At 38.2% G+C, this 23,198-nt stretch overlaps 1 protein-coding gene across 3 annotated transcripts in view; it reads left to right on the top strand.

The window, feature by feature from the left end:
* ppp1r13bb (protein phosphatase 1, regulatory subunit 13Bb) overlaps positions 1-23,198 on the top strand; it is a 122,905-nt gene that overhangs the window by 18,211 nt on the left and 81,496 nt on the right. Inside the window, exons 1-4 of one of the 3 annotated variants that reach the window (XM_072568599.1) lie at positions 13,326-13,499; positions 15,397-15,544; positions 21,053-21,172; positions 22,283-22,359. In XM_072568599.1, the coding sequence (XP_072424700.1) occupies positions 13,377-13,499; positions 15,397-15,544; positions 21,053-21,172; positions 22,283-22,359 (468 nt within the window). In that variant the 5' untranslated portion in view covers positions 13,326-13,376. Of the gene's footprint in view, positions 1-13,325; positions 13,500-15,396; positions 15,545-21,052; positions 21,173-22,282; positions 22,360-23,198 lie in introns of those variants that run through there. The other 2 variants (XM_072568598.1, XM_072568600.1) reach the window with 2 other exon arrangements.

Raw genomic sequence — 23,198 nt, 5'->3', positions numbered from 1 at the left:
TCCCTGTGGCTCTGGAACTGTCCTGAGTATCCTATCAAAAGTCTTTGAACAAGCCATCCCTTATTGCTGGAAGTAACTTCTATGTGGAACTAACTGTTCTCACTTCCTTAGTACCAGCAAACAAAGTTAGTTCCTGATGATCTTGCATTTGGAATGATTGAGAGCACAAAGATTTGCAGGATGCACCTGTACTAGTATGAGGTATTTGAAATATGATACTTTACCATATTACCTACCACACTTTTTTGTTCTTGCCAATAACAAAGTCAAAATATAATTTGCAAATACGTAAAGCTGGTATTGATTTTGACGAGCACTCTTGAAAAGGTCTATCTCGGGGTGGGGAACTTGCGGCCTTCTAGGCCATTGTGTGTGGCCTTTTGAATGAATCCAAATTTTGCAAAACAAATCTTTTATTTTTTATTAATTTTTTTGTCATTTATTATTTTTATTTTAATCTTAAAATGAATGTATTTAAAATACCAGAGAGTAAAAGAAAATTCAACGAAATAATGATCACAGACTGACTGCCACAATTAAAAAAGATGTGAATTTTGAAGAATATATCATTGAAGTTTCTTGGATGCATCCTTATTAGATTACAGCTAACATAATGCAGCCTTCTAACATGAAAAGGTTCCCCACCTCTGGTCTATGCCCAAAGAATGGAACAGTTCACCAGACTGAGCCTTTCGGTCTGGTTTCAAATCTCTATTTAGGATCCGGTTTAGACTAAAAATTGTCCATTTAATTTAGCATAGTTTTTGAGGAGAGCTAATGTGTAGGTTCTCATATGGGTGGGGGAGAGAGAGGGAGCGAATTCAGCTTCAGAGCTAGGGGAGTGAGGATAGTCAGGTTGAGGTGGGAAGGGGGAAGTGAGTCATGGGAGTGTTAAAGGAGAGATTAGTTACTGGGTGGGGGTGTGTTCAAGAGAAAGGATGTCATGGGGAGGTCAATAAAAGGGGAGTTGGGAAGGGTGTTGGGCTGGCAAAGGCAGAGGTGAAAAGCAGGGAAGAGTCTGGGTTTGAAGGGAATCTTGGCATTACAGCATGAGAGAATTTGAGGGAGACAGAGAGAAGAATCAGGTTGGGAATCAGGATTGAGAGCAGGTTGAGGGAAGGGAGTAGAGGTTAGACAAGGATTAAGAAGAAGTGATTGAGGAGTCAGAGTCAGCTTGGTGTAAGGCCCTGGGGGAATGGTGGTGTTGGAATTGGGAGGAAGAACGAAGATTTGGTCAGAGTTTATGAACTCCAGAGCAGAATAGAAGTCTGAGAGAGGTGCTGGAGTAGTATGGGATATATGGGGAGGGTCCAGACAGTGAATAGGAGAGGTGGGTTCAGAAGGCAAATTGGGGAGGCTGACAGTGGTGAGCTGAGAGCCAAGGGTTTGTTTTATAGTTAGCCAGGAATTTGAGTGGTCTTCCTGGCTAACTATTTAGGTAAATCACCAATTCAAACTCACTCATTCGGAAAAATGTGTTGCAGGTGGTAACAAATGCCACCTAATTGTCCATCGGAAGTTTTTATTTAATTTCCCACCATCTTTGCTCTTCTATTGTGCTTGAGGTTTCTTTCATTTAGCATTGAGGAGGATGGTTGGTGGATATATTGAAGAATCTTCCTCTTGTACACTAACTACTGTTGTCAATAATGCTTGAGACCTGAAAGCTGATGACATTTTAGCTGAGTAAGAGAAAATGTGGAGAAAGGTGGTTGGGTCAATGGCTTCTGACTTTCTATATGTTGTGGGATATTTCTGCTCATGCAATACAACAGTAGATGTCTTACTTGCAGAATAACAAGTCAGATTCTGTGGAGGAATTAAACATAACAGATTCGAAGGTCATAGAATCCCAGCTGTTCAAGTAGAGGGCATTTAGCCCATCAAATCTGCGCTGACCTTGCAAAGACCATCCCACTCCCTTTCCCTATCCCTGTAATCCCACATTTACCATGGCTAACCCACATAAACTGCACATCTTTGGACTGAGAGAGTAAACTGGAATGCACGGAAGAAACCCAAGCAAACATTGAAAATGTGCAAACTCCATACAGTCACCAAAGGCTGGAATTAAACCAAGGTCCCTGGCACTGTAAAATAACAGTGGTAACCACTAAACTACCATCCTTACATAAATTACTAGAGTTAGATTGTGGAAACCGAGAAAAACAACATCAAAATCAAAACTTTCTTAAGTAATATGCGTAGTCATCTTACTTTTGTTTTTAAAAACATCTCAACTTAATTTTCTTAAATTCTCTCCTTTCTGACCTTCACGTTAAATTGCTACCCATGTTCATGTATCATAGGTATAAGTTTTCTTTAGTTTTGATTTTGTTCACAGCTGTTGATCTTCTGAGGGGTTTAAAGCGATGGTTAGAACATAGAAAAGTACAGCACAGAACAGGCCCTTTGGCCCAGGAGGTTGTGCCAAGGTTCTAGACAGCTGTACTCCAATAGTAACATGTGATCTTAAATTGTTATAAATGGTCATGATATTAATATTAAATGTTACACTTGACCTTTAAAAGTTGGTTGAAGTGTTACTGCTTGAGTCCCAAAAAAGCAGTTTTACTAAAGTGGTGGAAGAGGTATATTCTTAAGTTATACGAAAGAAGGCTTTATTTATCATCTGTAATTTTTGCAAGGATTTGGGAGTAGAATGAATTTATGTAAGAAATCTCATTTTCAATTTTTTGAAGTTTAATTAAGTTGCATTTCATTTTGATCTCAATTGGAGGGAGAGTTGCACCTCGGAGTACTAGTTCAACTTCTAAGGCTGTAGTCAGAAGATTGAATTGCTTTCACTAACTTGCCACATGCCAACATTGTGAGATGATTTTTCGTCATGGCATATTTAGTGCTCAAATAAAATACTTTGTAAATCAGATTCTTGGGTAGGATTCTAAAGTAACTACAGTTTGCATTCATTAAGGGTTCAGTGATAGCCTAGTATTTTATACAGTCTGTTTATGACATAAATCTTGCGGAGAAAATTCTGAGCCTATGAAGCAAACTAAAAAGACATATTTGACTGTACATTCTTAGTTGTGGTGGGGCTAAAAATAGAGTATTTTAGGATTGGGGCATGCATGTGTTGTGTATGTATTGGTGTTTACAATAGTTGCACTCATAATAGCACTTTAGAAATTTGTCCCCATCCTGTATCTCTGTTCATGTTAAACGATGCACCGAGGAGCTTTCTTGTATCCTGTGATATTCTTGAGGCTGCCTGAGAGTTTTGAGAGTGAAGCCTATAACTAAGGCCCATATTTCCTCCTTTTATCCACCTGAATCTGTGTTTAACATTGATTTATTTGAATTATCTCCATTAATTAGCTGTACTAGCCATCTCTTCCTAGTGGTTGTGTTTAAGAGTAAATTCTGAGAGTAAGAACATTTTTATAGTTACTGTAATGTACCCCAGCATTGTTATATACAGTGCACTTTGACAATGGCTACAAAATGTGGAGAATTTCCATTCCTTAGCATTGATCCATTGTGTGCAAATTTCATTCTTCATGCTTTTTGGAGTTTGTTCTTTGTTATTTTTTGCTGGTGACTTTTGAATGTTGTATGTCCATGCAAAGCGCTTTCAAATTGAGACCTCATTGTTTGCAAATAATGTATTGCCTGAAAGATAAGCCTCTATTTAAATCTGATTATGCCTCTGGACTTAACCTCTCCGAGAAGTTAGTAATTAATCTTTGATCATAATCACAAGCATCCCAAATATAAAGACGACAGCAAACTAAATTGCTGGAGAAAATTCTGGGATCTGTGCAATGTAATTATCCACCCCTAAACAAACATTATAGTACAAAAGTGAAAAAATAATTTGTACAATTGTTATAATTAATTCCATGGCTGACAAATCAGTGTCTCTGTATGTTTTTTTCAAATCTTACTCATGGCTATAAATTGACTATCTTTTGACTTGCAGTATAATGTACGGAATTTATACAATTTCATATATCATTTTCAAGCTCATAGACCTTTACCAACCAAAAAGAGGCTATTTGTTCTATCTTGCCCAACCAAAATCTGACTACGGGAATCTTATTTTTCAGCTTTTAGCCCATAACCCTAGATTTTGACTACACAAGTGACTATCTAAATGCAGCTTAAATGTTACAGGAGTTTCTGATTTGACCACCATTTAGACTAGATGACTAGATTCCCTACATTGTGGAAACAGGCCCTTCAGCCCAAAAAGTCCACACTGACCCTCCGAAGAGTAACCCACCCAGACCAATTTCCCTCTAACTAATGCACCTAACACTATGGGCAATTTAGAATGGCCAATTCATCTGACCTGCACATCTTTGGACTGTGGGGGGAAACTGGAGCACCCGGAGGAAACCCACACAAACACTGAGAATGTGCAAACTCCACACAGACAGTCACCCAAGGCTGTAATCGAACCTGGGACGCTGGTGCTATGAGGCAATACTGTTAACCACTGAGCCACCGTGCCACCAAGCAGTGAGTTCCAGAATCACATCATCCTCTGAGTGGGGAGGAAATGATCCCAACTGTGCTGTTAACCATTTACCTCTTGGCTGAAATGTATTCCCCAGTTATTGGTCCCTCTACAAATGGAAGAAATATTCCATTCCACTCTACCTTTATCTCTAGAGTCTGGAGCTCACCTTTCCCATCAGCTTTCTTTTTCTTTTTTCTCTTCTTCTTTTATCGTTTAGCTCTTTTTATCTTTTTTTTTCTTTTTGTATCTTTCTAAGTCTGGAGAGTGACAAGTAAAGGAGGAGGCCTCTGGCAGCAATGTTAGTGATAACAGGATGAACCAGATGTGGCTCGACCCTAGTCCTGGGTGTCCCGGCAAGGGAGGAGCAAGTTCCAGGCTGACTCCCCTGGCCTGGGCTTAGTGAGGCTGAGGCTCCAGATCCATGGCTAGGCCTTGCTGCCTGAAGGAGGAGAAGTGACAGTCTCTGCAAAACGTGGTCTCCCGGTGTGGCAGTCTTGTCCTGGCTTGGAGGTCTTGTCCCCAAGTGGAAGACTTTTTTTGTCTTCAGCTTCCAGATGTTTCAGCGGCCTGGCAGGTAGTCTGTTTGGCCTGGTGATTTTCAGCAGAGGCTTCCGGCCCAGTATTCCAACGGCCCATCTTGGAGGTCTTGTCCTGGAATGGTGATCTTGTCCCAGCTGTGTCTTCAGGGTGTTCCCATTGTTCCTTAATCTGCTTTCGTGGAGCCCAGGAGCTGTTAACTGAACTGTGATGAACGTTGTCTTAATTTCACTTTTATGTATGGCTTCTGCTGCTCTGAGGAAAGCAACTCTATCTTATTCCATTTCTTCCCATTACTCCAGCCTCGGCAGCATTCTGGTAAATCTTTTCTGCACCTTCTTGAATATAATCTCGTCCTTCCTTGAACGTAATGACCGGAATGTCATGCAATTCCCCAGCTGTAGCCAGACCAGCATTTTGTACAGTTCCAACGTGACATCCTTCTTCGTTCTTGTGTTATGTACATTGGCTGAGAAAGGCAAGGATCCCATATGCTATCTTAACCATCTAATCAACCTGCCCTGTTATAAATCCATGAATATATAAACTAAGATCCCTCTGATCTTCAGTAGGTTTCCAAAAGTATCATGTTATAATCCCTTGCCTTGTTAGTCCTCCCCATGTGCATTACTCCTCACTTTTCTGGGCTGAATTCCATTTACGACTGCCCTACCTAACTGACTAGTCTGTAAATATTCTCCTGCAGTTTACAGTCATTCTGTTTATTATTTACTATTGCAATTTGTACCGGGAAATAGAGAAGGCATGTCAGAAAGGCAAGGTTACATTGATCATGGGTGACTTCAATATGCAGGTGGACTGGGTAAATAATGTTGCTAGTGGATCTAAAGAAAGGGAATTCATGGAATGCTTACAGGATGGCTTTTTGGAACAGCTAGTCATGGAGCCCACAAGAGAGCAGGCTATTCTGGACCTAGTGCTTTGCAATGAACCAGACTCTATAAAAGATCTTAAAGTAAGGGAACCCTTAGGAAGTAGCGACCATAATATGGTAGAGTTCAGTCTGGAGTTTGAAAGGGAGAAGGCGAAATCTGATGTAATGGTGTTACAGTTGAATAAAGGTAATTATGAGGGCATGAGAGAGGAACTGACTAAAATAGACTGGAAGCAGAGGCTAACCGGGAAGACACTAGAGCAAAAATGGCAGGAGTTTGTAGGTATAATTGAGGACACTGTACAGAGGTTCATTCCCAAGAAAAGAAAGATTAACCGGGGAGGGATTAGACAACCTTGGCTGACAAAGGAAGTCAGGAAATGTATTAAAGAAAAAGAGAGATCCTATAAAGTGGCTAAGAACAGTGGGAAATCAGAAGATTGGGAAGGATACAAAAGCAAACAGAGGATAACAAAGAGTGTAATAAGAAATGAGAGGATCAAATATGAAGGTAGGCTAGCCAGTAATATTAGAAATAATAGTAAAAGTTTCTTTCAGTACATAAGAAACAAACGACAGGCAAAAGTAGACATTGGGCCACTTCAAACTGATGCAGGGAGCCTAGTGATGGGAGATAAGGAAATAGCAGGAGAACTTAACAAGTACTTTGCGTCAGTTTTCACAGTGGAAGACAGGAGTAATATCCCAAAAATTAAAGGGTGTCACGGGGCTGAGTTGAGTATGGTTGCCATTACGAAAGAGATAGTGCTAGAAAAGTTAAAAAGTCTTAAAATTGATAAATCTCCTGGCCCCGATGGGATACACCCTAGAGTTCTGAGAGAGGTTGCTGAGGAAATAGCAGAGGCATTGGTTGAGATCTTTCAAGAGTCACTGGAGTCAGGAAAGGTCCCGGACGATTGGAAGATGGCTGTAGTAACCCCCTTGTTCAAGAAAGGATCAAGGCAAAAGATGGAAAATTATAGGCCAATCAGCTTAACCTCGGTTGTTGGTAAAATTCTAGAATCCATCATTAAGGATGAGGTTTCTAAATTCTTGGAAGAGCAGAGTCTGATTAGAACAAGTCAACATGGATTTAGTAAAGGGAGGTCATGCCTGACAAACCTGTTGGAATTTTTTGAAGAGGTAACAAGTAGGTTAGACCAGGGGAACCCAGTGGATGTGGTCTATCTGGACTTTCAAAAGGCCTTTGATAAGGTGCCACACGGGAGACTGCTGAGCAAGGTGAGGGCCCATGGTGTTCGAGGTGAGCTGCTGGGATGGATTGAGGATTGGCTATCTAACAGAAGGCAGAGAGTTGGGATAAAAGGTTCTTTTTCAGAATGGCAGCTGGTGACGAGCGGTGTCCCGCAGGGTTCGGTGCTGGGGCCACAGCTGTTCGCATTATATATTAATGATTTGGATGAGGGAACCGGGGGCATTCTAGCGAAGTTTGCCGATGATACAAAGTTAGGTAGACAGGCAGGTAGTACTGAGGAAGTGGGGAGGCTACAGAAGGATCTAGACAGGTTGGGAGAGTGGTCCAGGAAATGGCTGATGGAATTTAACGTGAGCAAGTGCGAGGTCTTGCACTTTGGCAAAAAGAATATAGGAATGGACTACTTTCTAAATGGTGAGAAACTTAATAAAGCCAAAGCACAAAGGGATCTGGGAGTGCTAGTCGAGGATTCTCTAAAGGTAAACATGCAGGTTGAGTCTGTGATTAAGAAAGCGAATGCAATGTTGTCTCTTATCTCAAGAAGGTTGGAATATAAAAGCAGAGATGTACTACTAAGACTTTATAAAGCTCTGGTTAGGCCCCATTTGGAGTACTGTGTCCAGTTTTGGTCCCCACACCTCAGGAAGGACATACTGGCACTGGAACGTGTCCAGCGGAGATTCACACGGATGATCCCTGGAATGACAGGTCTAGCATATGAGGAACGGCTGAGGATACTGGGGTTGTATTTGTTGGAGTTTAGAAGATTAAGGGGAGATCTAATAGAGACGTACAAAATAATACATGGCTTTGAAAAGGTGGATGCTAGAAAATTGTTTCTGTTAGGCGAGGAGACTAGGACCCGTGGACACAGCCTTAGAATTAGAGGGGGTCATTTCAGAACGGAAATGCGGAGACATTTCTTCAGCCAGAGAGTGGTGGGCCTGTGGAATTCATTGCCACGGAGTGCAGTGGAAGCCGGGACGCTAAATGTCTTCAAGGCCGAGATTGATAGGTTCTTGTTGTCTAGAGGAATTAAGGGCTACGGGGAGAACGCTGGCAAGTGGAGCTGAAATGCGCATCAGCCATGATTGAATGGCGGAGTGGACTCGATGGGCCGAATGGCCTTACTTCCACTCCTATGTCTTATGGTCTTATGGTCTTCTGCAAACACCTTGATTATCTCCTCTACATTTAAGTCAAAATTGTTAATTTACCATGATCTGCAAGGGCTCCAACACCAAGCAGAATTCTAGTCATGTAAACATCTCTCTGCCATCACCCTCTGCATCCTGCTCAGATAGTTTTGGTTCCAAGACCCCACTTTGCCTTGGATCACGTAGGTTCTTAGTTTGTTGACCAATCTGCCATGAAGGATTTTATTAGAGCTTTGCTAAACATCATATAGACCACATCAAAAGCATTATCCTCTTCTACACTCCTGGTTACCACCTCAAAAACATTTGATTAAATTTGCCAAACATGATCTATCAATAACAAATCCATGCCCGCTTCCCCTGATTAATCCAGCTATCTCCAAAAGTAGATACATTTTGTCCTTCAGAAATGTTTCAACTAACTTACCACCATGTAATTCATGTCCAGTAAACACACACTGCCTCCTTGTTCTTCAAAATATTGTTAATTAAGCTGCGACTCATGTTGCAGATTTTCAGCTCTTGACTGTCCTGTTAAGTCTCCACTCAGCTATGTAATGTATGCTTGTGCATGTGTTCTAATTGGATACTTCTAAATTGGTAAAGAAGCAAAGAATCTTTAAAAAGATAAAGTTTTGAACTCCCAGTTAATTGCTGCATGGATGACCCAAAAGATTTCATGCAACAAGATTTCACACTTTGGATATTGACTATAACAAAAGACAAATATCAGTATTAATTAAAACTTCTTTTTTGGTGGCAATTTAAATTTAACAATAGAACAGAGCTTTTAACCAAAGTTAATTTCCGAAAAGACTGTGTCACATTGTCTTTTAAGTGGACGTTCAATTCTCCCAGAAGCAGTCCAAAGTGATATTTAGCTCTTAAGGGTTTACTTTCAATGCTTTCCTTTTCCAGCCTGAAAAGTTTGAACTCCAGGAGGATCTTTCACAGTGCACTTTAGGCTGGAGACTTTACTGTATTGTAATGAAGGCTCACAACACGTTTTGTTATTATTTGGAAAATCTGGTCTTAAAGGTGGAGTGAAAAGGGATTTCAATTTCCATGAGACCTTAAGATCAGAAGCATAACTAGGCTGTTCAGCTCATAGAGTCTGCTCCTCCATTCAGTGCGATGATAATTGATGTGATCATCCTCAACGACCCTTTCCTGTGTCATCCCCATAAGCCTTTATCCACTTAGTGATTAAAAGTCTGTCTATCTCAGCCTTGGATACATTTATGACACAATTGCCAGCCCTCTGCAGTCAAGAATTCCGCAGATTCTTTACCTTTTGAGATAAGAAATTCCTCCTATTTTTCTCTCTCAAAAGATTATGCACTCTGGTCATAGACTCATCCATAAGGGAAAACAAAACTCTCCACATCTACCATGTCAAGTCCACTAAGAGTTTTATTTGTTTCAGTCAGGCCTCTTCATTCTTCTGAACTGTAATGACTATATGGCCAACCTACTCAACTTTCCTCAAAAGCCATAGAAGCATAGAAAATATGAGTAGGAATAGGCCATTTGGCCAATTAAACCTGCTCTGGCGTTCATTATGATCATAGAATTCAATAGCCTATTCCTGCTTTTGAGTCATTTCCTTTGATCCCTTCAGACTTAACTTCTTCTTAAAATCATGCAGTGTTTCGGCCTCAACTGTTTTCTGTCATAACAAATTCCATAGGCTCACCGCGCTTCAGGTAAAGAAATGTCTCCTTACCTCAGTCTTAAATGGTTTACCCCATATCCTTAGACCTGTGACACACTCTGTCCCAACTGCCACTCAATTTTTCTGAATGTTAATGGATATAGTCATAACCAGTCCAGTTTCCCTTTATATGTCAGTCCTGCCTTGCCAGGAATCAGTCTGGTAAATGTTCGTTGCCCTCCTTCTATCACAAGAACATCCTTCCTCAGATTAGGAGATCAAAACTGCGCGCACTTTTTCAAGTGTGGCCTCACCAAAGCCCTATATAATTGCAGCCAGACATCCCTGCTCCTGTATCCATTCCTCCATACCCAGAAAGTACCTAGTAAACTTTGTGTAGACTGTTGCCAATGTCAGTTTATCTTAACTTGGATAAAGGGACCAAAACTGTTCACAGGTGTGGTCTCACTAGTGTTTTGCGTAGTTTTAATGAGACTGAAATTCTATTTTCTTTGAAGTAAAGGCCAATATTTATCTGACTTCACTATTACCCACAAATTAAGTGCGAGCTTTTTGTATTCTTTCATGAGGATCCCCAAGACCTCTATGCTGCAGCTTTCTGCTATCTTTCTCCATTGAAATAATAATCTGCTCTTATTCCTATCAAATGTGCATGTCCTCTTATTTTCCCACTCGATACTTCATCTGCAAAGTTTTAATTTGGTCACTTAACCTGTACGTATGCCTCTGTGGACGACTTCACCAATTGCCTTCGTTTGAGTCATCCACAAATTTGGTGATAATATGTTCGCTCTGTCGTTAAGTCATTGATATATATTGTTACTAATTATGATCCCTGTAATACTCCTCTCGTTATATGTTACCATGCTGAAAGTGTCCTCTTTATCCCTACTCTGTCTTCTACTAGTTTGCAAATTCTCTATCCATGCCAACTCTTAAAATTTTTGTTGATATGTTTTCACTTTTATGAAGCTGTGCCAACATGGCTTAATTATTTTACGTATTTCGAAATGTTCACTACATTTGAACATTTCTGCAATGACAGATAATAAAGGTAGCTGGTCAATAGTCAGTATTTTTTTGGTCTTCCTCCTTTTTGGAAAAGGGTGTTTTCCAAACCTCTGTGATGTTCCAGAGTGTAAGTTTCTTGACGATTACTATAATTCCATCCATTATCTCTGTGGTTGCTTCCTTTAAAATCCAAAGCCTTTAACCCTGTTTGTTTTGTACTTTTTCTCTAGTGATAGTAACTGTTGCTATGTTTTCCATTTAGGTCTGAACTGTGTTCCTATTTTACAAGAATGTCCCTCAATTTGAACAGTGAGCTAAAAACAACAGTTTCAAGAAATCGTGTGATTTCATCCAAGTGAAGAGCAAACGCCTCAGACAATTGCTAAGGTGTTTGCTGACTTGACTTTTACAAACCAGAGCAAAAGAGACCGAAAAATGTTTAATTCAGAGAGAAATACTCCAACACAGCAGAGAGGCTGTTGGTTTAGCAGTCTCCAAAATATAACAAGGGGAGAAGTCCTGAGTTGCTTCAAAGAAAACTTCAGAAACAAGACTGTAGTGATGTCTTTGAGGGAGACACCTTGCAGAACTGTCGCAATGAGATTAAGGAGCCCATATTAAGTAGTATGTGAGTTGACGGAGCAGCTTATTTGAAAGTTTTGGTAGTAAATATTAGAGAAAATAGTGTCCACTGGGTATTAATTTGTCAGAAAGAAATTAATTATAGCTATGTCAACTGAGAAGGAGCTTCAGTGTGGAGACAGATAACTCTTCATTGAGATCTGGGTATCCATAAAATTGTTGGGATCAAAGGGTTGAATCCCTGATATTTGTAATGAGACTGGATAACTTAACAGTTTGTACTGTTCCTTTTATAAAATAAACATTGCTTTTTTTTAAAAAGTATGTTGGCAGCCTCGTGTTAATTTGTCCAATGACTGATCTCCATGATAATCAAAAAGAAAAAGTATAACTTTTGGAACGTTGAACCAGACCTCACTCTGATCATATAACAAAGCTACACAAATCTTCCAGCTTTGTTTTAACTCACCAACTTGTCTTTCCAATCCCAGCATGAGTGTGTGTGTCTCTCTCTCTCTCTCCCTCTCTCATATGTTTGACAACATGCAAAAGTTTAATCAGGTTATTTTGAAGTTTTTTCTGTATATCCCAAAAGCTTGTTTTACAGTTCACTATATTTTTGGCTGTAGCTGTGGTGCCACTAAAAAGCTCTACCTGAGGGAAATGTAAATGTTTTGAGCATTTTGAGAAGTTTATCATCTACCATTCTCATTTATTTAGGGAGCTGTTTTGCATTGATGCAGCACAAAATCAGAAAGCTGACATTAGTTTCCCTGATCATCATCCTTGATTCTATCTTTTTGTAAATTTCAGGTGATCCAAAACTCTGCAATTTGAAATGTAACTCGCACGAAGTCTCATTTACCTGCCATTTTGTGCTTGCTGGCCAATGTTGACTCCCTGTTGAACAATGGCATTCTTTTAAAATTCTACCTGTTTTCAAAATTCTCCATGGTTTTGACCCTCTATTTGTAACTGCTGCTAGTCTGACAGCTCTTTGAGATATCCACATTCCTCAAATTCTGGAGTCTTTAAAGTCCCACACAACATCTTTGGTGGCCACATCATGAGCTCCAGAATGCCTTTCCTGAAGCTCTCTGATCTTTGCTCCTTACAGTTATTCCCTAAAACCTACCTCTTTCTTGTATCTCTTTGTGTAGCTTTGTATTGATTACTTTAATGGCAGGCGTCTGACGTGCTTTGGGCCATTTATGTAGCAATTTTATGTAGTAAATTCAAGTTGTTACTGCTTGCATTTGACATGCATAAAGTTCTGGAATGTACAGTACATATATAATCATGAAAGCTAAATTTACTTGTAAATGTTACATCAAACTGTGGCAATCTGCTGCGAAATTGAAGCTACCAAGTGGAGCATGTTTTAACAGTTAATTGTGTAATGGTAAGATGTGAAGTTGGAACGGTAAATAAATATTTTGCAAATCGCATACTATCAGTTCAATGATTCTGCATCCAGATTTTTTTTAACCTACTGATATAACTGCTTTCTCTGAAATGTATCAGAGATTACAGTGTACTTGATATCCATTTGCTGTCAATAGAAAATGCTGTCCTGTTTTATTTGGGCCGTCTTATCGGTGTTAAAGTCGTAAGTATGCCTGCTGATTCTGCATCACAAGAACCCAATGACGTCTGCTAATGCAGTGAAGTGGATTACCATTTGAGCCTAGTACAGAGACCTGCTGGTAGACTGTTTTCCTTTGGAATTCCATTCCTGTTGACAGGAACATTTTTCTCCTGTTCTTTGTATTCCCCTCCATTTTTTTTTCTCAAGTTTGATTATTAATGCAAAGTAAATGACGAACTTTGTTGCAATGGTACTGCAGAGCTTCGTTAAGTCAGGAGAGAGTTCTTGGCTATGTAAAAAAGTTAGTCAAAAGCTTCATATCAGGAATAAAACTAATTACACACATGGAAAGGTAAAGTATAAATGATACAATATTCTTTGAACTAATGTAACAGTAAGTTGATTGTGATCTAGAAATGCTTAGTTTGACCTTGTATACAAAACACCTGCAATCATCAAGTTAATGTTTCTTCGTCACAAATAAACATGAACTGCTGCTTTTGTGTACTTTGGCAAGCAGAGCTTTGTACAGTGTGTGGTCTTGTTACAATTTGTGTTCTGATAAATTCAGCGTTTTGTGCAGTTTTTTGAGGCATGTGATGCATCTTAATAAAGTAGGTAGAATATGATTTTATTGTTTTTAATCTGCAACCTTAAAAGTTTTTGGATAATTGCCATGAGGGAACAAAATTGTTGCATACTATTGAAGCTACTTGTGTTAAATGCAATCTCAGTAAAATACCAGATAAATACTATTTATCTCTGGTAATTAGTGTGCATGTCACAGTACTGGGAATGTTTTGTTATTCGAGTTGATGAATAGTGTTTATCTTTAGCTCTCTTTCATTTTGGATTTACAGGAGATGGTTTAGTCAGTATATCACCGGGCATAAAACCAGCCAAAGTGTTTGGATTTGGCTGCCCATTTTGGAAACAGATTTTCATTTTAATTTCCACTGAATTCAAGTTAAGCCCTCTTCTCTTGTTTAATACTTGTTATAACCTCATCAACCAGTAAAGTATACTATTTAATGAAGTAAGAGATAACAGCAAATGATTTAATATGGAAAACTGAAAAATAAGTGTCAAATTAATTCATACTGAGAACTTTTTAGGTTCAACAAACATTTAATGAATTTATTGAAAGCTGCTCCCTTTGTTTTTAATAAACGTATTTTGAGAGCCACTACTCTAAAACCTTCTGGTACTTAGCCTCCACTTGTGGTTGTATTATTCAAGCAGTAGCATCATTATTTTAGGTACAATGAGAACAAATGAATTTGGTCTTCTGAATCATTGATATGATTAGCCATGTGCATAGTGCGTGAAAAAAGAATCTGTAGCTGCTGTTTTGATTCAAGCGTTGATACAGATGTACTGTTCTGGGAAATTTAGTAGACATCAGTCCTTTGAAGAAAACACAATGCTGGAGAAACTCAGCAGGTCTGGCAACGTCTGTGGATAGAGAAAAGCAGAGTTAACATTACTAGGCTGGTATGACTTCATCAGAATTGAAGGTTCTGATGGAGTTGAGTCGGAGTTCCCCTAGCATTCTCGGTGTTTGTTTGATTTCCAACATGCTCAGTATTTTGTCTTTATTTGAATGCCATCATTCTTTTATGATTTGGAGATGCCGGTGTTGGACTAAGGTGTACAAAGTTAAAAATCATACAACACCAGGTTTAGTCCAACAGGTTAAATTGGAAGCACTAGATTTCGGAGCGACGCTTCTTCATCAGGTGGTTCATCACAACCTGGTGTCCAATTAAACCTGTTGGACTATAACCTAGTGTTGTGTGAAATTTTACATCATTCTTTTAAATTTGGCTCGGGGGTTTCTTTTAAAGACATATTGGTAGGTTGAGCTACAGTTTAGTGTTAGCTATACAGTAAGTTGTACATTTGATGCAAAATATTGCTGAGGGAAGTGCATTCTTTTTATATGAAAATGTTAAGATCTGTTTCCAGGCTCTATGATTTATTTTTAAAGCATTGATTTGTTTTCAGCTTTGTCCAGAATCTCAACAGTTATACTGTGTTCCATTGAGAGCTATAACACAGAATATTTCAAGTAAATTTGTTCTTCAAAAAAAAGATTGTTGGTCTCTGTTCAAATGAGTTTGTCCTTTTTAAAAAATAGGTTTAAGTTTGAATGTACAAGGTGTTCTTTGGAAACCTGAGTTTATTAAAAACTAAACTGAAATCATTACAGTTTAAGTTTAATATGTAAAATCTTTTCTTTTTTGCAGATGATACTCACTGTGTACTTGAGTAACAATGAACAGGGTTTAACTGAAGTCCCTATAACCCCAGAAACAACATGTAAAGATGTTATTGAATTCTGTAAAGAGCCTGGTGAGATCGGTTGCCATTTGGCTGAGGTGTGGCGAGGAAATGGTGAGTGTTGCACATATTTGTCAAATATCTGCCCTTCCTGATGAAGGGCTTATGCCCGAAACATTGACTCTCCTGCTTCTTGGATGCTGCCTGACCTGCTGTGCTTTTCCAGGGCCACACTTTTCAACTCTGATTTCCAGCATCTGTAGTCCTCTCTTTCTCCAAATATCATTCATTGTCCGGGTCAATGTTTTGACTAAAAAAGACCATCAGTTACTAAGTGCTCAACTATCGCTCTGTGGTAATTTGCTGCTTTTCCCATCACCTGAGTGACAAAACAAGTTAATAATCAATTCAGGCACCATCTCTTATTTAACTCTAACCCTATGTGAGTGATCGAGAACGTCTAGCAATTCCATATATTTCCAAGCTCCCCATTCCTTCTGTGGAAGAAACCAAATGGCAGGAAGGGTTCAGGTCACTGAAAGCATCTAATATGAATAAAATAGACCTGATTGTGAACTTTGACTATTGCGTACTAGAAAGCCCAATATGATTCTGTGCAGTTTGAGAAAAGTAGAAAACAGAAGGAGCCTGATGTGAGTATTTGTCATTAAGGAGGGATTCAGTAAAGTAGATGTAGACAGCATGTTTCTAATTAGGAGGAAGGTTAGTGTTGTCTCTATGTAGTATCCATAAAAATGAAATAATTATTCTAAAACTAATAGGGAACTTGGGAGAAGCATTTGACTTAGTGAGTGTTTAGACTGTGGAACTCAGTATCTTCATTGGTATAATTAACTGGCGTAGTTAGGGGCATTTGAGGGGAAACTAGATAAGTTCATTTAGGAGGAAAGACTAAAAGAATATAGGGAAAAGCTGAGATGACGTAGGGTGGACAGAAGCTTACTAAGAGCATGAATACTGGCATCAGCCACATTTCTGAACAGCCTGTTTCTATGTTTGTAACTCTCTGCCATTTCTTTCAAGAGTAATTTATTCTTGTTTTCCATGTGTACTCATGGTCTCATTTTCCAGGATTGTTCGAAGGACTGGAGAGCATCTGTCCAGATTCCTTTTACAAGTTAATCATAATACTTAATTTATTCCTTTGCTCAAAGTATCCCAAAAACATGGCTGCCCTTTATTGTAACCTAATCAATAAAACAACGAATATTAACAGAACAGTCGGTTCCGCTTTAATGTGGTAGTTCCATTCTCATGCAATCCCATGTTATCAGAAAATCACGTGATAGCAGCACCATTTAAACTAATGGGCCTAGAATTGCATTACAACCAACACAATTTTTAAAAGTTTGCCCTTTAGAAACAATTTGTCAATTTGCGTTATAGCGAATTCACAAAAATGAAATTCACGTTATCACAGAATTTCCTGAACATTGAAATTTCACCTTGTTAACAACTGTTGTGAGAACTAATAAAAATAATTAGACATTTTTATTGCACCAGACTTCTCTGATCTGTATGAATCTAATAACTCGTGTAATCATGCACTGAAATTTAAATCAGTAGTGTTTGCAATGAACAAAAAGGAATGATGGGCTAAAACAATTCACATAATGCTTTTACAACTAAGGAGTAGAATGTAATAAATACCTAGGTTTTTTTTGTCAAAAGATTAACCTGTTTTAAATTGAAGATGAATGTAGATAGCCAAATTGTTCTGGAAGGTAGCTGAAAATGTGTTGCTGGAAAAGTGCAGCAGGTCAGGCAGCATCCAAGGAGCAGGAGAATCGACGTTTCGGGTATGAGCCCTTCTTCAGGAAATGTTCTGGAAGGTAGACAGTTGATAGAATAACCAAACTCTGTGGTGGAATAGAATATTCTCATTTTTACTGCATATATATTATGTAGTTTCAAACTCAAAGGGGCATGGCTGCTACACACTGCAAAGGAATATGTTAGAATATAGTTGCTGCATTCATGTGCAGCTGATATTTTTCTTTTTCAAAGGTTTCCAATTTACTCCATTAATCATCTGAAGTTGTTAACTCATGTTCTGTGGAACGAATGGATACCAGCAGTCCTCTGGTACTTATCTAAATGGTCGTTTCTGTTTGGGAGTTGGGTATTATGGATGAATGTATCCTCTCACATAATGTCACTAAGCACTTTTGTTTTGGCAGAGGCCTCTGTGAATTGCAAGTAATAACAGGACTTCTGGATGCTTTATTCTTTGTCTCCACCTTCGCTTAAGGCTGCATTGCTTTAACTGAGATTGATGATGGATTGAAACAGAATCCTTGTTAGTCTCAGACCTAAGATACAAACGCATTTGTGTAACATCAACAGAGACCTGCAGAATATGCAAGTGGGCTATTTAAATGTGGAGACACTGTTTTAAAATGTAAAAGTGATGGTAACCAGGAACATTTGGCAGTAAGGAAAAAAAGACTCCAGTTCAGATGAAAATAAATCGTTGCTTTCTAAGTTTATAAATGTAAATTACGTGGCTCAGTGGTTAACACTGCTGCCTCAGAGCACCAGGGATCCGGGTTCAATTCCAGCCTCTGGCGACTGTCTGTGTGGAGTTTGCATGTTCTCCCAGTGTCTGAGTTGGTTTCCTCCGGGTGCTCCGGTTTCCTCCCACAGTCCAAAGATGTGCAGGTTAGGTGAATTGACAATGCTAAATTGCCCATGGTGTTCGGGGAATGGGTCTGGGTGGGTTGCTCTTCGGAGGGTCGGTGTCGACTTGTTGGGCCGAAGGGCAAGTTTCCAAACAGTAGAGAAGCTAATCTAATCTAAAATATTTATAATTTGGGTATAAATATGAACTATTAATTTATATCAGCATTTGTTTAAATGAGGAACGTTGGGTTAATTTCTGTTTGAATTTTGACTGATTTTGCTAATTTGGAACAACAAACTGGTATTGTTTTTGGCATAAATTTAACTTCAGTTCTCCAGTAAACATTGTATACAGGGTCAATGATTGGTTTAATGTTTCTACAAAAAAAAATTCCTGGAAAAGAGTTGCACCTGCAATTGTATTTCCACAGTTTTCACAGGGCAGACGAAGTTATACCAACTCTAGATGCTATTTTAGGCAATGAACAACATACTTAATTACCTTATCATGGAAGCATTATTTTCAGTTTAAAATGTCTTTGAATGAGACTATTTGAATTTTAGAAGAGGATAGTGAGCAATCCTGTAAATCAAATCATTGCATTGCTGTACATTATAGAAGCAGTAATACTGACGTTAATTCACGCAATGGTCATAGATCTGTATCTAATATATACAAAAAGTTTACATTTTTAATTGTTGTTCATGAATGAATATTTATCTTTTTTTCTCTTATTTCAAAAGCACTGGCTACCAATAACATTTTCTTCAAAGTTAAATTTCTTACTGAAGTATATAGATTTTGGCCATGTTGATCGTTTGAAGGAAACAGGGTTCCTGCGAGTTTAGGAATATGCGTTTTGTGTTTATGCACTCCTTTTTTAAATATCCATTTTACTGCTTCAGTGAGGTATTCACCAAGTGACCTGCTTCATACATGAATAGGTTGTGTGAAATCTCCAGGTCAACTTAACTTGTGTTTTTAACCTCAGAAATTTGTCACGTTGCTTGACCCTAACTTACTGTTCCTTTCCCAGACCTGTTCCATTGCCAAAATTGCATTTTTCAACTTGTACAACATTTCCTGCCTTCACTTCGACCTATCACTCTTCCTTTTTCTTGCAGAAATCCTAAACCTTGGCATTATTATCCTTAAACCACTGCTCTTCTTGCCAAGCACCAATGTGCCCAGTTCATTTGACTTGCGGTTACAATACTTGTTTTTATTTCAGGCTTCAGTGTTCACCTCCAGTTATATATCTCTACCTGACGTTTGACTCAGCCAACAATACTTAAAATTTAGCGCCACTTTTTAAATATCTAACTGTTATTCTCTGGATTCTTCTGAGAAAAAAACACTTTGCTCTGATTCCTCTTGTCTTGCTTTCAAAAGCCTCTTCAAAACTTATCCCTTTAACAATGCTGCTGATTTTGGACCTAACTGCTTTCCCTTTTTTTTGGGTCTATTATATACTTGTTGTCTCTGATCTGCAAAAACAATTTTTATAGTTACTTCAATTTATTACTGTACCAGAGTGCTGAAATCAAGTGTATAGATTCTCAGCTTCAACTCAGATGAAAATTCCCTAATCTGTTTAGCTGCAGATTGAATGCACATAAAAAACCAAGATGTTTCCATCAGGTTTCATGGTCAGAAGTATGTGGTTATTCCCTGCACCACTGGTGGTGAATGAAGATAATGTTTTTGCAACATACTTGGCAAACAATATATCTCAAATTATTATAGATCTCAGTGAGAATGCTAAACTTATTTAGTCCAAGGAAGTTTTTAAAGGTTTTAATATTGGGGAATATGGAAATTTGACTTCTATAGGTTGTTGTGGGAGCCATGTTTCCTGGCTGTCCAAAATATGCGCAGAGTTTTCAGGGCAGGTTATTCAATATGAATTGGTCTAAATCTGTCTCTCTGAGAATGAAGCTCAGAGAAGATTTTGTTTTTCAGCTTTGTAGTTAGCATAATTCTGGCAGAGATAAGCTTCAAAAACAAAAGCTATGCAAATGTAATAACATTGAATTTATACAGCGCGACAGAGCTACATGCTTGACTGAATTCTCTTTTTACTTGCTCTGGATTGTATAGACCAAGTGCTTCATGCAAGCTCGCTATTAACCTTGACAGTTTGTATTTTACCTTTGACTATGAAACTTAAAATCATTCTTCTATCCACTTGTGGCTTCTTTGAATGAGAGATCAGTATTTGAGACTTCCTTCCCATTTTCTGTCTCAGAAATAGGTCCATTTTAATTCTCTCCAAGCATTTCTTTGGAGTTGGGTGCAGCATCAAAAACTAATTTGAATTTTTTGGCAATCTATGTAAGCATACAGTATTATTTATTTTTCTAATCCAGTTTAAGCCCCTATCCTAAACCCATCCCTTGCATTTATTTATATTAATTAACGTCTCGTACTTGTCAACTTATTCCCCTAATCTAATACAATGTCTATTTATCAGTCCACTTCATCATTCTATTTTCAGATGATTTTACCTACCATTGTAGCTGTGCCCTCCCATTCAAGTTTTATATCACAAGAAATGTCAGTTTTTTGTGCTCTTCCCCTTCCCTGTTTCTGTGCATGTCCTTAATTATTTGCGGTCTATCTCTTGTAGTCTTTGAGAAGCAAAATATTCATGTATTCTGTGATACCATACAACTTTCAATTTTACAGTCGCCATTCATGTATTTATCCTTTTGCCCACCTTTACTGTATGTATGTTTTGAGCTGGAATGCTTCTAATTTAAAATAAAAAAGAATGAGTAGTAAATTTTAGGCATCATTGGGTTATTAACTACTTGATTTGGATTGTTGCCTTCTGTATCATTAAAGCCGAGCATTATTGTCACTAAAGGATGTGTTTTATAACAAGTTATTTAGAAAGTCGAGCATTTTGTTTATTTTTGAAAATTCAAGGAAAGTTGATATGTTCTAGAGGCAATAACATCTTGTTTCTTTGATAGAACGTGCCATTCCTTCTGACCATATGATGTATGAACATCTGCAGAAGTGGGGACCTCGTAGAGAAGAAGTAAAATTCTTTCTCCGTCATGAAGATTCACCCAATGAAAATATTGAACAAAGCAAGTAAAACACTGAAATATATTTTAAGAATTGATGAATGTGAATAACGTTTGCATGCCAGGAGCTGGACCATTTTAGTTCTTTGTTTATCTGCGGAATTTTGTGCAGTTTCAAACTATAGTGTAAAAAAGCTGATTTGGAATTTTTTGGCAATCCATATATGCATACAGTATGTAAAGAGACCATTCTGTACATGTCAGATTTTTGAAAGAATTATCCAACTGTTCTGTTCACCTCTTTCCCCATAGCCCTGCATTTCATACAAAAAGGTCTAATCAGAACTACTCGTGCAGGAAGTCAACTTTGATTTCTATTATTTGATATTTTAAGACTACCACATTTCATCATATTGTCATGGAAATTAATCAGCAGTATTCTGAAACAGCCTAGAGTGAAATAGCAAAAGGTCAATCTCTCACTGTTTAACAAAATGTAATAAAGGTATTGCAGGTTGAGGAGCACCTTTGATCGTTCTTCACCCATTCTGAATATCCCTGTGGTCCTGCTGTTGTCATGTCATGTTATCCCTTAAATTATTCCAGACTTTTCATCTCAATTATCCTTATTTGCAAGCTTATTCCAAATGCAGAACACTTTGTGTGAAAAAGAATTTCCTTGTTTTATTTCTATTTTTATCGCATACTAATTTAAACTTATTTGCTTAACCCTTTCATTGTTTAATTTAAAAAAAACAATTCTGCTGTTCACTGCTCTTCCAGTGGTACCATGAGAACATCATTACAATTGGAAGTAATTGAATTAGCAAAGCAAACTCTTATTTTGATATCTCGGCAACGTACAGTGTCTCTGATCATATAGTTGTGTTTCAGTTCTGCACCCCATTATCAGACCAAGTTGAACTCAAATTCACAACCCCTTACTTGGGCACAGGGCTAAGGTACACACTGAGAGCCACAATGGGAGATTTGGTAGTGACTAATGGACTTGCATGATAGGCAATAATTTCTGGCATTATCATACACCCTTTGTGGTGAATGCGATGCTATATTAGGACTTGAGATTTTGTATCCATTTTTTAATATCTCTAACTGACTTAACTTGAATCCAACTGGGCATATTTCAAAAGATACTTTGGTATGCTTTTGCAGGTGGACATCAGTCTCAAGATCAACTGAATAGATGGAATGGAATTCATCTGTCTACAGAAAAGCGTTTTGAAAATGGGGTATTTATTTTCTTTTGGTTATAATTTCCTTGAACGTACGTGTGCTGCTTAATCAATTCTTTCCTTGGTTCATGTCCTTCCAATTTATGTTCATAATACTAAGAATGCGACATTAAAAGTCAATAATCTGATGTTAGTATGCAGCCATAGCTTGCCATTCTTCTTCATGATCATTCTGCTGTTAACCACTATAGAGTCAGAATAATCTTAAGATTCTTTGAGGCAGTGCAATATCAGCCACATTCCTTGTTTTCCATGTTTTGTGTAATAAAACACTTATATGGAAAATGTTTTCATTAACATTAGCAGTTTATCATGTGAGTGCTTTAAATTTTTACATTTGAAAATTAATGTGGAAGATTTAATAGGCTTAAGACCTTATTTCAATACACTTCTCTCCAGTTCTTTCACTATTTGCCTGAAGACAGATTTCTGAATTAAGTACAATTCAAGGGCACTATCAGCTCTGTGGTGTAATTCACCTGACTCATGGCTGTTTCTGCTGCCACCACAGCTGCACAGGTGCACTGACCACCCAAGCAGTATGAATTGTTTGTAACAACGCTACAGATAACTGCTTACATGAAAAATTTGGAACAAATAAAAAAGCACATGTTCAAATCTTATAAATGAATTAAGTTTAAATCCGGGGGTTGTGATTTTCACACTGACCCATTCTAATACTTGGCTGGCCTGTTCATTACCTCCATGGCAACCAGGCTTTGATCCCTCACTCTCTGTCCTGCTTCTTTACTATTTACCAAGCCTCCCTAAATGAGGCAATAAGGGAGCGGGTAGCCAGGGAGACGGGGATTGGAGACCAAAACAGTGCGTGTAAG

This window comes from Chiloscyllium punctatum, chromosome 4, assembly GCF_047496795.1.
Source record: "Chiloscyllium punctatum isolate Juve2018m chromosome 4, sChiPun1.3, whole genome shotgun sequence".
Lineage (NCBI taxonomy): Eukaryota > Metazoa > Chordata > Chondrichthyes > Orectolobiformes > Hemiscylliidae > Chiloscyllium > Chiloscyllium punctatum.
This window is presented reverse-complemented; position numbering and strand designations above follow the sequence as displayed.